Source organism: Indicator indicator, unplaced genomic scaffold (assembly GCF_027791375.1).
Source record: "Indicator indicator isolate 239-I01 unplaced genomic scaffold, UM_Iind_1.1 iindUn_scaffold_112, whole genome shotgun sequence".
Lineage (NCBI taxonomy): Eukaryota > Metazoa > Chordata > Aves > Piciformes > Indicatoridae > Indicator > Indicator indicator.
Window position 1 is genome coordinate 104,623 of NW_026539223.1, and position 14,760 is coordinate 119,382.

Here is a 14,760-nt window from a genome sequence, read left to right on the forward strand (position 1 = left end):
ATGGCACTGGCCCCTCCTGGTTTATTTTTCTATGACCCTCACCCCCTGTCCTCCCCCCTTCCCAAGTGGTGTTTTCAATAAACCCCAGCATTTTAACACCAGTGTGTCTCCGTGCAGCTGCAGGCACAGTCTGGCACAGGCTGTGGCACATTTGGCTTGGTGACACCCAGGCATAGGGAAATGCAGCTCCTGTCACGCTCTGCTGGATCTGGCCTGCAGATAAATCCTTGTTATCACTAATTAACAAGAGTGGGAGCCTTGCCAAGTGCTAATTAGCACCAGTGCGGTGATTGGCAGCTGGTTACAGCAGTTCCCTTCCGTGGCCTCCAGTGGGGCCGAGTTTGTTCCAGTGCCAAGCCCAAGCAGGGCTGGCATGGTGCCCAGGGACCCTGCCAGCCCAAGTATTGTTGCCTCAGTTTCCCCTCCTGCTGCCCAGTGAGGTTTAACCAAGCTGGAGCCAGCAGGGATGGACACAGTGTCCCCTCTCTGCTCACTACCAGGGAATGGACATGGTGATGACACCAGGGACACTGCTGTCCCTTCTCTGGTCAGTACTGACCAGATCTTTGTGTAACCCCCACTCAGGGCTGTGCCAGGCACAGCGTGCTCCTGGTCCTGCACCCACAGCGTCCACACTGCAGCTAAGCCAGGCCGGTGGAACCGGTTCTGTCCTCAGCCTCTCCCGGCCATGCGTGTTGGAGCTGAGGTCAACCACAGACCCCACCCTCTGCCTCAGTGTGCCCAGTGAGGTGATAGCAACCCCCCATGGGCTGGTGGGGGGCTCAGGGGCCACAGGCTGTTCAAGGTGCTGGTTGAGCATGACCAAAATTTGGCAGTCCCTGAGGCAGCAGCATTCTCCAGCCTGCCAAAGCTCCCCAAACCCACCCCAGGACAGGGATGTCCCCTGGCTGTCCCTACCCTGGGGCTGGAGCGTGGCACTGGTGCCCACACAGGGCTGGAGTGTGGCCCCACTGGCAGGGCTGGGGCTGGTGGTGGAGCTGAGGCCAACTGAGCTCATCACACAGGTATGTGGCAATTAGCACCCGCCCGGCAGTGAGGAGGCTGTTGGCACACCCAGGCCACCCAGTGTGGCACAGGGACACCTGCCCTGGCAATGCCCCATGCCCTGGCATGGGCTGAAGTGGTTGTGGCACCCACCACAGGTGTGCCTTTGAGGCTAGTGACCCCATGGATTTGGGAGAGGGCAGCCCTGTCACCCTGGTGCCAAATATTCCCCAGACGTGAGGGGAGATAGGACCTGGCATGGTTTGTGGCACCATGGTCCAGTTTGGAACACTATGGCATGGTTTGGAGCACTGTGACATGGTTTGGGACACCACAGCCAAGTTTGGGACACTGTGTCACAGTTTGGTACAGATTGGCAGGCCACAGCACTACTGGGCAGGCCCTGGCTTGGTTTGGGGTACCATGGCCTAGTTTGGGAAATCATGTCCCAGTTTGGGACACCATGGCAGGGTTTGGGACACCACGACACAGCTTGGCATAGCTTGACACAGCTTGGCAGGACTCAGCACTGCTGGGCAGGCCCTGGCTTGGTTTGGCAGAGGTGGGGGTGAAGCTCGGCAGGGCTTGTCGTGGCTTGGCACGGCCCCGGCACGGCTGACACTGCCTGGGCAAGGAGCGCCGAGGGCCACAGGGTCGGGGCGTGGTTAAAATATGGGGACGTAGTTAAAAGGGCAGGGGCGTGGCTGCGTGGATGGGGAGTGACTAAAACTAGGGGGCGAGGCCTATCCGGGAGCGGCAGGGGGCGTCTGGGGGCGTGGTGGGACGGGTTTGGGGCGTGGCTTTAGGAGCGGGCCGCGGGCCCGGGGCATGGTTTGTGCGTAGGGGGTGAGATCCAGGGGCGTGGCTTTCATGTCAGAGGCGTGGCTTGAGGCTGGGGGCGTGGTCCTTTAAAGCTGGCGGTGCTCGCGGCGGGTCTCACAATCGCGGCGGGGCCATGAACGGTGAGCAGGGTTGGTGCGCGGTGCTGGATGTGCGGCCCCACAGCGAGAGTCCGGTGAGCCCCCGAACGAGCCTCCCCTGGGCACCCCAGACCCTCGGGGCCGCCCCTTCCTTTCTCCCGGTCCTGCTGGTGCTGTCACCCGTGGGGCTAGATGCGGGGGCTCCCGTGGGTGAAGTGAGGCTGTGCCTGTCCGGGATTGCTGCTATAATTTTCCCCACTGGGTCCAGGCTTGCCCGGCAGCCATGGGGTGGTTCAGGGGGATCTGGAGGGGCTACACCCCCTCAGTGCCCTGGGGCTCCTCCCACTGCTGGTTCTGTGGCTGTCCCGTCCCTGCGACTCTTGCTGGTCCCATGCGTGGGGAACGGTGAACCCCACTGATGTGGGTAAGCATGGTGGAGCACAGCAAGGGACGCCGCAGTATCGGCACTGGGGTCCCACCATCACCCATCGTGCTTACGGGGGGCACAGGGTCACACACAGGTGTTGAGCCACCCCAAGCAGGCTGATTTTTGGGGTCTGCACCCTTTGAGCAGCGCCCCTAGTCCACGGCAGCAGGAGCCGCTGGCACGAGTCTGTTATGGCGCTTCCCTCCATTGGCTCCGGCAGAGCCTCGCGTCCTTCCCTTCCTTCTCCTTGGGTTTTCCCCACCGCCGACAGCTGCCAGGCCACCGCCGCGAGGACAGGCCCTGGGTGGGGCTGGCAGCAGCCCAGGCCCTGCCCCGCCGGCAGGACGCCCTGCGCGCCGCCCAGGGAGAAAAGCCGGCGGCGGCGGTGCCGCCGATTCAACTCTGCTCAGCTCTTGGTGACCAAAGGGATCCCCCAAAGGCACCAACGGCGGCAGGAGAACCGCGCCGGTGCCCGGCTGCTTTCCCCTCTGTGCCCGGACGGTGCCGTGCTGGGTGACTCAGCTCTGAGTCTCCCTTGGGAGACTCCTAATTCCCTGTAGCTTTCCCGGCCTTATAAGGAGCGCTGGCAGAGTAGGGCTGGTTTGGCTAATGGCTTCTTAGGGTGATAAGGCGCCTCGGCGAGCCCCAGACACCAGAGCTGTTTGCTGCTGATCCTCGCTGATACCCTCTGGGTCAGGTCAGGGCCTGTCCTGATGGGACAAACAGACGGATGGACAGACAGGACACCTTCCCTGTGCTTGCCCAATGCTGGTGTTGGGATCGCCAGCTGTGGGTCCTTGGTGCCACCTCTCCTCCTCCCAGGATGTGGTTGGGATTTGCCTGGTTCCTTCTTCCCCAGGAGCAGGGTTGGTGCCTCCCCTTCCAGACAGGCTTTTCCCAAATGGAGTTTTTGGGCTTGGAAGATGCAAAACAGACCAAAAGATTTCAAAGCAGCTTTGGTGTCCCTAAAGGCCCATCCTGGATGGCACCTGAGGACTTGGCTCTTGCCGAATGGTTGGACCCAAGGGGCTGTTAGGATTTTGGGAGCTCCTTTTTACAGGGCACTGGATGGGAGCATGGCTGCTCTGCCAAAAAGCCTTCAGCTGCTAGTGCCACCCTGCAGCAAGCACCAAACCCGGCTGAGCCTGCCTGATGCAGCTAATTGCCGAGGAAACCCAGGCTGGAGCAGGCTTGGGATGCAGGGTTGGGGCCTTAAGGAAGCAGTCTCTCACCCAAGTGGGTTTTTCCAAGCAGGAGACAGATCTGAGGTGCTTCATTACTGCCCACAGTGCCAAACCCTTCTGCTTGCTCTGGAAGACTACAGAGGGAGCCCCAAACCCACTGTCCTCTCTGCTTTGGTGCTGCCAACTGCAGTAGAGCATCAGCAGAATGGATTTAAGACCAGCCAGGAGGAAAAGGAGCAGGGTTGAGGGGTCCTCCTGGCTCCACTCCTCCTGCCCCAGCCCAGTTTGGCACCATGGAGCAAGAGGTTGGCATGTGCCAGCCTTGGGATCGCTCCAGGTTTATGTTTGGGGAGCTGCTTCAGGTGGAGACCAGACGGTGATGAAACACTGGCAAGAGCAGAGCCCAAAAAGAACCTTTTGAGAGCATCTCCATGGCTTGGGAGCTGAGCTGAAGGTGTCCTTTCCTCTGCTCCAGCCACCAGCTGCCAAGGCTGCTGCAGACAAGGTAGGCAGGGAGCGGTTTGCTGTCACCCACCTGTGGCTGCTGCCACTGCCTCCAGGAAGGATTTGCCGCACCCAAAACTTTGAGTCTCACCCATGGCAGTCCAGGGACCCTCACTCCAATGTCCACTTTGTGTCTCACCATCTTTCTGCCTCACCAGCACAGAGGAGGATGGTGATGGTGGAACCTTCCTATTTGCGTGTGTGGTTTCCTGGTGGTTTGACCTGAGGTTTCGTAGTGCCAGTGCTGGCTGGGGAGGCACCGGCTGCTGCCTGCTTCCTACCACAGCTGGTTGGCACTGGTGGCTCTGCCACAGGTTGAGGCAGGAGCTGCTTTGAGTGGAGTCTGATGGAGTTCAGAGATTCAAGGAATAGGTTGGGTTGGAAAGGACCTCAAAGCTCATCCAGTTCCAACCCCCTGCCATGGGCAGGGACACCTCCCAACAGCCCAAGTTGCTCAAGGTCTCATCCAGCCTGGCCATGAACACCTCCAGGGAGGAGGCAGCCACAGTCTCCCTGGGCAACCTGTGCCAGGGTCTCCCCACCCTCATTGGAAAGAATTTCTTCCTCTTCTCCCCACTTCCATCTTCAATCCATGGGGTGAAAGCTCCTGCATGCCAGCTGTGGCTGGTTTTGGTGGCAGGGATGGGAATGGCTGGCTCTTGGTTCTCACCACTGTGGATCTAACCTAGCTGACAGCTTTCTTTGGTTACCTCCCACCCTTATCCAGGTTTGGTGGAACAGGGATGGCCTTCCTGGGATCCTTAGACTGGAGATGAGGAAGAAATCCTTCACAGTGGGGATGAGGAGACACTGGTATAGGTTACCCAGGGAGGTTGTGGCTATCCCCTCCCTGGAGGTGTTCAGGGCCAGGCTAAATGAGGCCTTGAGCAACCTGGGCTGGTGGGAGGTGACCCTGCCCATGGCAGGGGGTTGGAGCTGAATGAGCTTTAGGGTCTCTTCCAACCTAACCCATTTCATGATTCTCTGATCCTGGTGCTTGCAAACAAAGCTGCAAGTGTGGAACCATGGAGGGACCCAGCTGGTGCCAAGGCTTCTGCCCTGCTGCTGCAATATTTGCTCCCTGCTGCCAGTTCCGGCCTTGCCCTGTGTCCCCTTTGGGTTGGGCAGCAGGATGGTGCTGAGCCATGCTTCATGTGGACACCTTCCTGTGGCTGAGAGCCCTTGGGGATGTTTGGCCAGGAGAGGAGCAGCCCCAGAGGGGATTTGCTCCTCTGGCTGCAAATATCTGAGGGGTAGGGGCCACTGGCCAGGCTCTGCTCAGTGGTGCCCAGGGCCAGAGCAAGGGGCACAAACTGGACTCCAGGAAGTTCTACCTTAGCAGGAGGAGAAAGCTGTTTGGTGTGAAGGTGCTGGAGGCCTGGAGCAGGATGTCCAGAAAGGTTGTGGAGTCTCCTTGTCTGAAGAGCTTCTAATCCCCCAAGATGTGTTCCTGTGTGCCCCTGCTTGGCAGTAGGCTTGGCCTATCTGATCACCAGGGGTCCCTTCTAACCCCGATCATCCTCTGAGTGATTTTTGTGCCCCATGCTGCTCCTTCTCCCATTTTTCTCCCTGAACTTCCCAACTCCTTGGGTCTGGCCAAGGAAAGCTTTCCCTGGAGGAGAAGCTGCAGACAAAGATCTGGCACTGCTGAGTGCCAGCCATGCCCAGGCCAGGTTTCTCTTGGCACATTGGCATGGAGTGGAGGAGTGAAGGGCCAGGGCCACGCGTCCCAGATCTGGGGGAGGTCTCCCAGTTTTCCCAGCAGCTGGAGTTGGTGGAGCATCACACAGCCAATGTTTTGGAAACAAGCAGATGGCTTTTTGGGGCTTGGCTGGCAAGGAGGGCACGTGGAAGTGCCAAGGGAGCCAGAAATGCATTGGCAGTGCTTTGGGAGGCTGACGTGGCTGGGGTGTGGCAAAGGGCAGGCATCCGGTGCTGCGTGGGTGCCCAGCCTGGCTCCGTGGTGCTGCCAACTGAGAGCTGCTGCCATGCACCTGGCCCTGGCACACTGAGAAGCTCCCATGGCATTCTGAGCAGTTCCTGTGGCTGTGGCACATTGAGCAGCTGCTGTGGCATGCTGAGCAGCACCCCTGTCCATGGCGTGCAAAGCAGCTCCCATGGCACGCTGAGTAGCTCCCATGGCATGCCAAGCAGTCCCTGTGGCACACCCAGCAGGTCCTGTGGCACACTGAGCAGCCCTGTGGCTGTGTCATGCCAAGCAGCCAATGTGGCAGACCAAGCATACCCCGCTTTCAGGGTCACCTTTAAGAAGAGCCATGAGTGCCAGCTGCCTGGACACCAGTGAGGTCTGACTGGGAGAAGGGGGGTTGTGCTGTGCCATGGGTACACCTGGTGCCAGTGTGGAGCTGTGGGTGGAGAGTGCCAACCTCATAGAGTGTTTCGGGAGCCCACATGCAGCTTTGGGGGTCTTGATACCTTCTGGGCATCTCCAAAGCTTGCTGAGTTCTGCAGGGTGGTGGATGTGGCTGAAATGGTTCTTTGGTGTGTGGCACTGGGGCTGTGCCCACAGAGAGTGGGCAGAGCTGAGCTGGGGTGTGGATGTCACAGTAGGGCATGGAGGCAGCTGAATCTGGCACCTCTTTGGTGGGTGGCTCTGGCAGGGAGGCTTTGGGTGAGGAGTTAAGTAGTGAAGAACTCCATGAACAGTTGTGGCTGTGAGCTCTAGTGCCAGTCTTGCTGGCAGCTGCCCACATGGGCAATGCTTGGCCAGGGCTGTGCCCACTGAGGATGGGCAGAGCTGGGTCGGGTGTGTGGATGTCACAGTAGGGCGTGGAGAAGGCTGAATCCAGCGAGTGAATCCTGGTGAATGAGCTGGGGGTGGCTGCCTTCACCCTTCTCTAGGGCTGCTACCAAGTCTGTGCCCAGTCCTGCCACAGCCAATGAGGGCTGTGAGGCCTGGCAGAGGTTGGCATGCGTAGAATCCAGCCTGGACTGCCTCAGCATTGGCTCAGCCACGGCTCCTGCAGGCCCTGATGGGGCTGAGGAAGGCTCTCTGCTAACCTCCTGGTAACCACAGCCTCACTTCACGGTCAGCAGCTCCAACCCATGGGGGAAGGGTGGTTTGTCCCGGGCTTGTTCCCGGTGCCAACCTGGCTCTGGGCTCATGCCAGGGCTAGACGTAAGGAGATTTCTCCTAGAGCCCAAACTTGCAGCTCAAAGCCATCTCCTGTTGTAGGACAACGTGAAGGTGCTGAGGCTGACTCTGCCCAACCAGCTGCCCAGGGAGCAGCGCCAGCAGGCGAAGCAGAAGGTGAGTTCGCCGCTCCGGGCTGATAACAGAAGAGTTTGGGTTAACAGGGAGCGGGGGGCGGGGCACTGGGAGCGGGGGGCGGGGCACTAGGAGCAGGGTTGGGCACTTTGTGCTCCGTGAACAGAATCTCAGTGGCTCAGTGCCACTTGCTGAGGCCATGCTCGGTGCCGCATTGCCCTGCCAAAGTTGCCAGGAACCGTTCTGGCCAGTACCACCTCTCTGAGGGCTCTGCTGCCTCTGTCTCCTGCAGCCAGTGGGAAAAGCCTTCGCCATGGTGGCCAACAGGTCCAGCAATGGTCACTCCCTGGCATCTGAGTGCATCAAGTCCAACGATGGTGACGAGGAGATCATCAAGGTTGGGTTCCTGGCACCATGGTGTCTTTCCAAGCCATCTTCTGTAGTGCTGAGGATGGCAAAAGGGGTGGGGGAAGGTGGCATCTCCATGGAGCTCCTGGTTGTGGTTGTGGGGGCTGCTCTGGTGCTGGGCGGATGCAGCAAGAAGCCACCCCTGTGGTAGCTCTGTGGGGTGGGGGTCATACAAGAAGAGAAGCAATCACAAAGGGGAAATTTGTGTCTTGGGAGCCAGTTGGAATCCAGCTAGGAGCTGTAGAATTCTGTGGGTGCTGGATTCCATGGGTGCTATGGGTGCTGGGTTCTGCAGGTTCCATGCATGCTGGGTTCTAGGGGTGCTACAGGCAGGTTAAGCACAAGGGGGGGAACTTGTGTCATGGGAAGCATTGGGCTTGGTGTCCTGATCCCTGTGGAGCTGGTTTGCTACTGGTGTTACTGGGCTGGGGGGAGTAAGTGGGATCTGACCAGCTGCCACCATCTCTCCTGGGCAGGTTTACCTGAAGGCTCGAGCTGAGGGCAGCATCAACCACAAGGAGCACATCAGCCAGCTGAAGAGTGAAGTTCGCTACATCCAGGAGGTAGCTCAGCCTGCAGGGGGGGCTGTGGCTCATGGGGGCACAGAGTGGACCCCAGGAGGTTTCATCTGAGCAGGAGGAGAAAGTTGTTTGGTGTGAGGATGCTGGAGCCTTGGAGCAGGCTGCCCAGAGAGGTTGTGGAGTTTCCTTCTTTGGAGAGATTCCAACCCCCCTGGCCACTGTGACCCTGGGCAGGCTTCTGTGGGTGCCCTGCTGGAGCAGGGGAGTTGCTGGAGGTGATCTCCAGAGGTCCCTTCCCACCCCACCACGCTGGGATTGGGGAATTCTGGGATTCTGTTCGGGCACAGCTGCAGCAGAGCCAAACTCTCCAGTTTGTTGACTTACCTGGCCAGGGCAGTTGTCTAATCAAGAGCCATCAATTAATTCAGCCTGACTAATTGCTCTGCTCCCTGGGCTGAATCTGAAGGGAACTGCAGAGGCCTTTTGCCCAGGGCTGTCCCCTGCCTGCCTGGGTGTGGCTCTGCTGCAGCCTCTCCTCCAGAGGCAGTTCCCTGGGTATGGCTCAGCTCCCAAAGTCGACTGGGTGCTGAGGCTTCTGCAGCATTAACCCTTCCCCCTGCTCCTGGCAGGGGATGATCTTCTGGAGAGCTGGCTGCATGGTGTGGCAGTGGGTGGATGTTGGGGTCTTGGGCAGCTTGGCCTTGGGAAATGAGGGGAAAAAGTGGAAAATTAAAATAATTCCACCATGGTATAGGTTGGACCTTAAAGGTCATCCTACTCCCTGCCATGGGCAGGGAAACCTCTCAGCTAGACTTGGTTTCTCAAGGCCTCACCCAGCCTGGGGTTTGGGTTTGCTCCCATGGAGGAGTTTCCATGCTGGATGCTGGCCCAGAGAGCAGTAAGGGATGGATGTGGTAGGGCAGGTCCAGATCTTTGACCTCATCCTTTGGATTGTGCCAAACTTAGTGGTTTTCACCCCAAAACACCCAGCCTGTCCCTGCTGCCTCTCACTGCACCCAGCCTGCCCGTGGCTGCAGCTCCAGGGGTACTGCTCACCCAGAGCTGGAGAAGGTGCTGCAGGTCTTGTGTGGAATCCTTCTCCATCCTAGGGCTTCAGCTCTTCTGGTCTGAGTTTTCCCAGAGCTTCCCCCAGCCCAGAAGGGAGCAGGAGCCTGGTTCCAAAGGGGTTTTTGTGGCCAGAGCTGAGCACAGCTTGGGCCCTGGTTTGGCCCTGCCAGAAGAGCTGAAGCAGCACCCAACCAGACAGCTCAACTTAATCCTGCATGTGGAAGCCATGGTGGTGGTACAAGACTGTCCTCACCATGGTGTGAAAGCCCTGAGGAAGGGCCGGATCCAGCTGGATCCCACTCAGGGATCACTCCAGGCTGTTGCCTTTGGGGGTTTGTTTATATTTCACCCCTGTTTTTTCCCCTCCTCACCATGGTGTGGGAGAAGCTGCTTGATGAGGATGGAGCTGCTGGCAGGCAGACCTGTGGTAGAGCCTCTCCCCTATCTTGAACCATCCCTGCAGGTGTTCAAGGCAAGGTTGGCCTCTCCACCTCATTGTCCACCCTCACCAAGGGTAGTGGAGGCCTGGAGCAGGCTGCCTGGAGAGGTGGTGGAGTCTCCATCTCTGGAGTCATTCCAAACCCATCTGGATGCCATCCTGAGCAAGCTGCCCCGGGTGCCCTGCTGGAGCAATGGGCTTGGACAAGATGACCTCCAGAGGTCCCTTCCAACCACACCATGCTGGGATGTGGGGACTGTGACAACTGCACTGCCCCACACTCACCACCACATCCCAGGGGCCTCCACCTCATTGTCCACCAGCCCCTGCTCTGGGCAAACTGGGCCAGCACAGGGAGCAGAAGACAATCCTGGGCTGGCTGTGGGCAGGACCTGCTGCTAACAATGAGCAGCTGTCTGGGGGACACAGAATGGTGCCCTTCTGGCATCTGCTATCTCTGCCAGTCACTGGTTTAAACTGGGAACCAGCTGGGGCTTGGCTGCAGGCTCTGGTGAGACACCAGGAGGTGCCCAGAGCAGTGGGCAGGGGCAGGATGCAGGGTGCTGGAGGATGGGGCAACTGAGATGGTTTGGAAATCAAATATCTGTGAACACCTTCACTGTGAGGGAGAGGAGACCCTGGAATGGTTGTCCAGAGAAGCTGTGGACACTTCATCCCTGGAGATGTTCCAGGCCAGGCTGGATGAGGCCCTGAGCAACCCGGGCTGGTGGGAGGTGTCCCTGCCCATGGCAGGGGGTTGGAGCTGGATGATCTTTGAGGTCCCTTCCATCCCAAGCCATTCTATGACCCCAAGGCTCAGGCTGACAGGGCACCAGAGTTGGTACCATGGCAGCGCTTGGTTTCTGGTGAGGTTGAGGGGCAGTGCCCATGGTGATTATTTATTGCCTCCCTTTGCCAGGCCAGAAGTTCTCTGAAGAAGCTGAGAGAAGGCCTTAGTGGTGAACTTGAGAACAGACAAGGAGCTGAAGAGTACCCGCAGGTAACAGGAGCCCTGCTGGGGTCTTCAGTTACATCAGTTCAGGAGGTGTCACCCTCAAGGTCAGCCACTGCTAGAAGAGGCCTTAGATGGAGCTGGTCAGGAGCCAGCAATGGGCACTGGCAGCCCAGAAGGCAAATCCTGGGCTGCAACCACAGCAGTGTGGCCAGGAGATAACAGAGAGCCCTTCTGCTCTTCTCTGGTGAGACCTCACCTGCAGTGCTGTGATCCCCAGCAGAAGGAGGACATGGACCTGCTGGACCATGTCCAGAGGAGGCCACCAAGATGGTCAGAGGCTGGAGAACCTCCCCTATGGGGACAGGCTGGGAAAGTTGGGGCTGTTTGGGCTGCAGACACCTTGGAGCAGCCTCCAGTACCTGAAGGGGGCTACAGAAAGCCTACAAGGACCTGAAAGGGCCTTCAAGAAAGCTGGGCAGGAGCTGTTCAGAAGGGCTCGGGGTGATGGATGAGGGGCAATGGTTTGGAACTGGAGCAGGGCAGATTTAGGTTGAACATTAGGAGAATTTCTGCACCATGAGGGTGGGGAGACATTGGAACAGGCCACCCTGTGGAGACCTCACCCCTAGACACGTCCAAGGTCAGACTGGATGTGGTCTCCAGCCTGCTCTAGTTGGAGGAGTCCTTAGGTGACAAGATAACCCTGGAGGGTCCCTTCCAATCTGATGCATTCTATGATCATGGAGGTGTTTGTGGGGACCAAAAGCCACCTCAGTTCCTCTGCCAGGTGGAACCCAAACCCCACAACCCAAGGAGGTAGGGAGGGAAGGCTCTGGCTGCCCAAAAGTGCTGCTGCTTGCTCCTTCCAGTGGGGATTGAGTTGCTGTGGGACCCCAAAGCCAGCTCTCTACATAGGGCCTCAGTGGTGCATGTGGTTGGGCTGGCTGGCGTCACATCCCTGTCCCTCTGTCCTTCTGATGCAGGATACACTGGAGAGGCAGAATGGGACCTGGCTGCACCACGAGAGGCGGCCTGAGGACTGCTGGGAGGAGCAGGTAGGGAGCTGAAGAGGGGTTGGTGCCATGAGAAAGAACTAGCTCCAGCTGGACATCTTCATCCCAGCTGCTGACATCCAACCTGTTGGGCACCCACTGGCTGCTCCAGCTCAGCCTCCAGGCTGTGTGTCAGGGTGGCAGCAGTGGAAATGGGAACGCTGGGATTTAAAGCTCAGCACATGGCAGGCTTGGAACAGGAGGGGAAGCAGGAACCTTCCACTGGGAGCTCTTCCTCCAGCTCTTTGGTTTTGCCCTTGCTGGAACAGAGGCTTGGGGTTGGCATTTTGGGCATTGGCCCTGGTTGAGGTTGGGTTGCAGGGGTTCGGGTTGTCCAAGCAGGCACCCTGCAAACAGGGCTTAGAAGGCAACCAAAGGGCTGCTGCCAAGAGTGTCTGAAGGGTTCGAAGCTGTCAGCCAGGAGGTGGGGGACAGCACCTTTGGCTCTGTAGAGCTGAGCAGTGATGTTGGCAGGCTGTCACCAGCAGAGCTGCCCCCAGTGGGGTTGGAAGGCTCCTTTGACGCCTCCTGACTGCTTGCCCTGCCCTCTTGCCGTGGTGTCTGGGCAGGAGGAGGCTGAGTGCTCAGGTGAGGATGTGGAGAAGATTCGCCAGACAACCAGGAGGCTCTTCAGCAAGCTGCAGGAGGCTGAGCAGAGGCACCAGCTGGAGAAGAAAGCCTTTGAGGTGACCCCACTGCACCTATTGCTGCGGGGAGAGTCTTGGGTTTGGTGGATTTGGGTGGGTTTTAGTTTTGGGGTTGTTTTGTTGTTGTTTTTTTTGAAGCCTGAGAAGCTGCAGGGGTTGGCGACAAACTGAGCCTGAGGCAGCAACAACAACCAGCAGCCCAGAGCCAGCCCTGTGCTGGGCTGCAGCCAAAGCAGGGAGAGCAGGGAGGGGATTCTGCCCCTCTGCTCTGCTCAGACCTCACCTGCAGCACTGCAGCCACTTCTGAAGCTTCTCCATTGCAGCTTCTCCCTGGAGTTGCTGGACAGAGGCCAGAGAAGGCCACCAAGATGAGCAGAGGATGGAGAACCTCCCCTGTGTGGACAGGCTGGGAGAGTCGGGGCTGTTCAGCCTGGAGAAGAGAAGGCTCCAGGGAGACCTTAGAGCAGCTTTCAGTACCTGAAGGGGCTCCAGGAGAGCTGGGGAGGGATTTTTTTACAAGGTCTGGGGGTGCCAGGATGAGGGACAATGGCTTTGAGCTGGGAGAGGGGAGACTGAGCCTGGAGATGAGGAAGAAATTCTTGAGAGTGTGAGGGTAAGGAGACCCTGGCACAGGTTGCCCCGGGAGGCTGTGGCTGCCTCCTCCCTGGAGGTGTTCAAGGCCAGGCTGGATGGGGCCTTGAGCAACCTGAGCTGGTGGGAGGTGTCCCTGCCCATGGCAGGGGGTTGGAACTGGATGAGCTTCCAACCCAACCCTTTCCATGACTCTATCAATCCATGGTTTGTGTTCCCAGGGCTGTTTGGCTTCTCCTGGCAAAGCAGCAGGCTTGGTGTGCACCATCAAAATGCTGTGGGGGATTCCAGAGCTACCCAGACCCCTGCCAACTGGTGCCCACTTGAGTCTGAATTCGGACACCCAAGCTTCCCCAGTTTAAACGCTCATGAACCACCTGGGTTGGAAGGCAGTGACCCCAGACCCTGCTAGGCCTCTCTGACCTCAGGGATGTTGGGGGGGTCAGGGGGAGCAGCACAGAGACACACACCCCCCCCCCCCGCCAAGATCATAGATTCATGGAATGGGTTGGGTTGGAAAGGACTTTTAAACTCATCCAGTTCCAACCCCCTGCCATGGGTAGGGACACCTCCCACCAGCCCAGGTTGTTCAAGGCCTCATCCAACCTGGTCTTAAAGGGCTGAGGTGGCCACAACTTCTCTGGGCAACCCCTTCCAGAGTCTCACCACCCTCACAGATGTCCTCAAGACGTCACAGACCACCCCAAGATGTCCCAGCAAGTCAAGACTATGGTCTCAGGCCCATTGCTGGCTTACTGTAGCCATGCTTGGTGGCTGAGTTGTCCCTCAGAATTCCTCTGTGGGGCTGTTTGCTAGGGACAGGGAGGAGTGAACTGGGAGGCCCCAGGACCTACCGTGTGGTCTCCTGAGCTGTCAAGTGGTGCTGCTGAAGCCACCACCAACTTCAGTCCCCTCCCTTCCTGGGCCCTGCTGATTAATTGTCCCCTTTGGTGTATTTGGAGTGACTGCTCACATCCTGGATGGGCTGAGCTTGCCTGTGTCACCCACAGCTCCCAGTGCTGGTGGCACTGGTGACATCCTGTTCACATCCTGTCCCACAGACCAAACAGGTCCTGGCCAGCCCAGGGGCTTCTCTGTGGTGGGACAGGGGGTGACATCCACTGGGGCAGGGGTTTGAAGCTTCCTCTGGCATGGGGATGTCTGCCTGCCCTGAAGACATCTGTCCTACTGAGGAGGGTCAGTCTGGCTTGGTGGCACTTTGGGGTCTCTGGTCAGCTGTGGTGCCAAGCCTGGGCTTGGAGCCTGGATGGAGACCCCAGGGAAGGCAGGGATGGGTGCTGGGCAGCTGTTGATCTGCCAGCACTGCCCAGATGTTCTCAGTGCCTGAGCCTCTTCCCAGCTGCCTTGGACACCCACACGGGCAGCTTGTCCTTTCTCAGCTCCCACAGCTCCTTGGGCAAGTGGCCTGAGAGAAGCCCCAGAGCAAAGGCGTCTGGAGGAGCTTTGATGGCTGCAGAGCTCCAGCTCTGACTCCTTTGAAGTGCTTTGAAGCTGGGGAGCTTCCTGAGGCAGCTCCTGTCTGAAGCACAATGGGCTGAGACACCCCCGGCCTGCAGCAGAGGGCTTGGAGCCTGCTGAGGCTTCCAGCTCCACCATGGCTTGGGTGTCCTGGTGAGGGTCAGAAGTTGCAGCATCCCCATCTCATTGGCAGAGGACGGTGGCCCAGTACCAGGAGGAAGCAGAGCAGAGGAGCTGTGCCCTGAGGAGAGCAGAGAAGAACATCTTGGAGAAGGAGGTACAGGTGGAAGAGCTGCAGAGGCTCCTGGCAGAGATGGAGAAGGTACCAGCC

At 58.7% G+C, this 14,760-nt stretch overlaps 1 protein-coding gene across 1 annotated transcript; it reads left to right on the top strand.

Annotated features, from left to right (window-relative positions):
• Window positions 1-688: 688 nt before the first annotated feature.
• Window positions 689-14,751, top strand: TUFT1 (tuftelin 1; the record flags this gene model as incomplete). Its single annotated transcript, XM_054398793.1, has 9 exons — window positions 689-694; window positions 1,883-2,020; window positions 7,237-7,311; window positions 7,562-7,666; window positions 8,154-8,240; window positions 10,625-10,705; window positions 11,644-11,715; window positions 12,285-12,398; window positions 14,623-14,751. Coding segments are annotated over exons 1-9 (807 nt in total), but the record flags the coding sequence as incomplete, so codon positions are not given.
• Window positions 14,752-14,760: the final 9 nt, after the last annotated feature.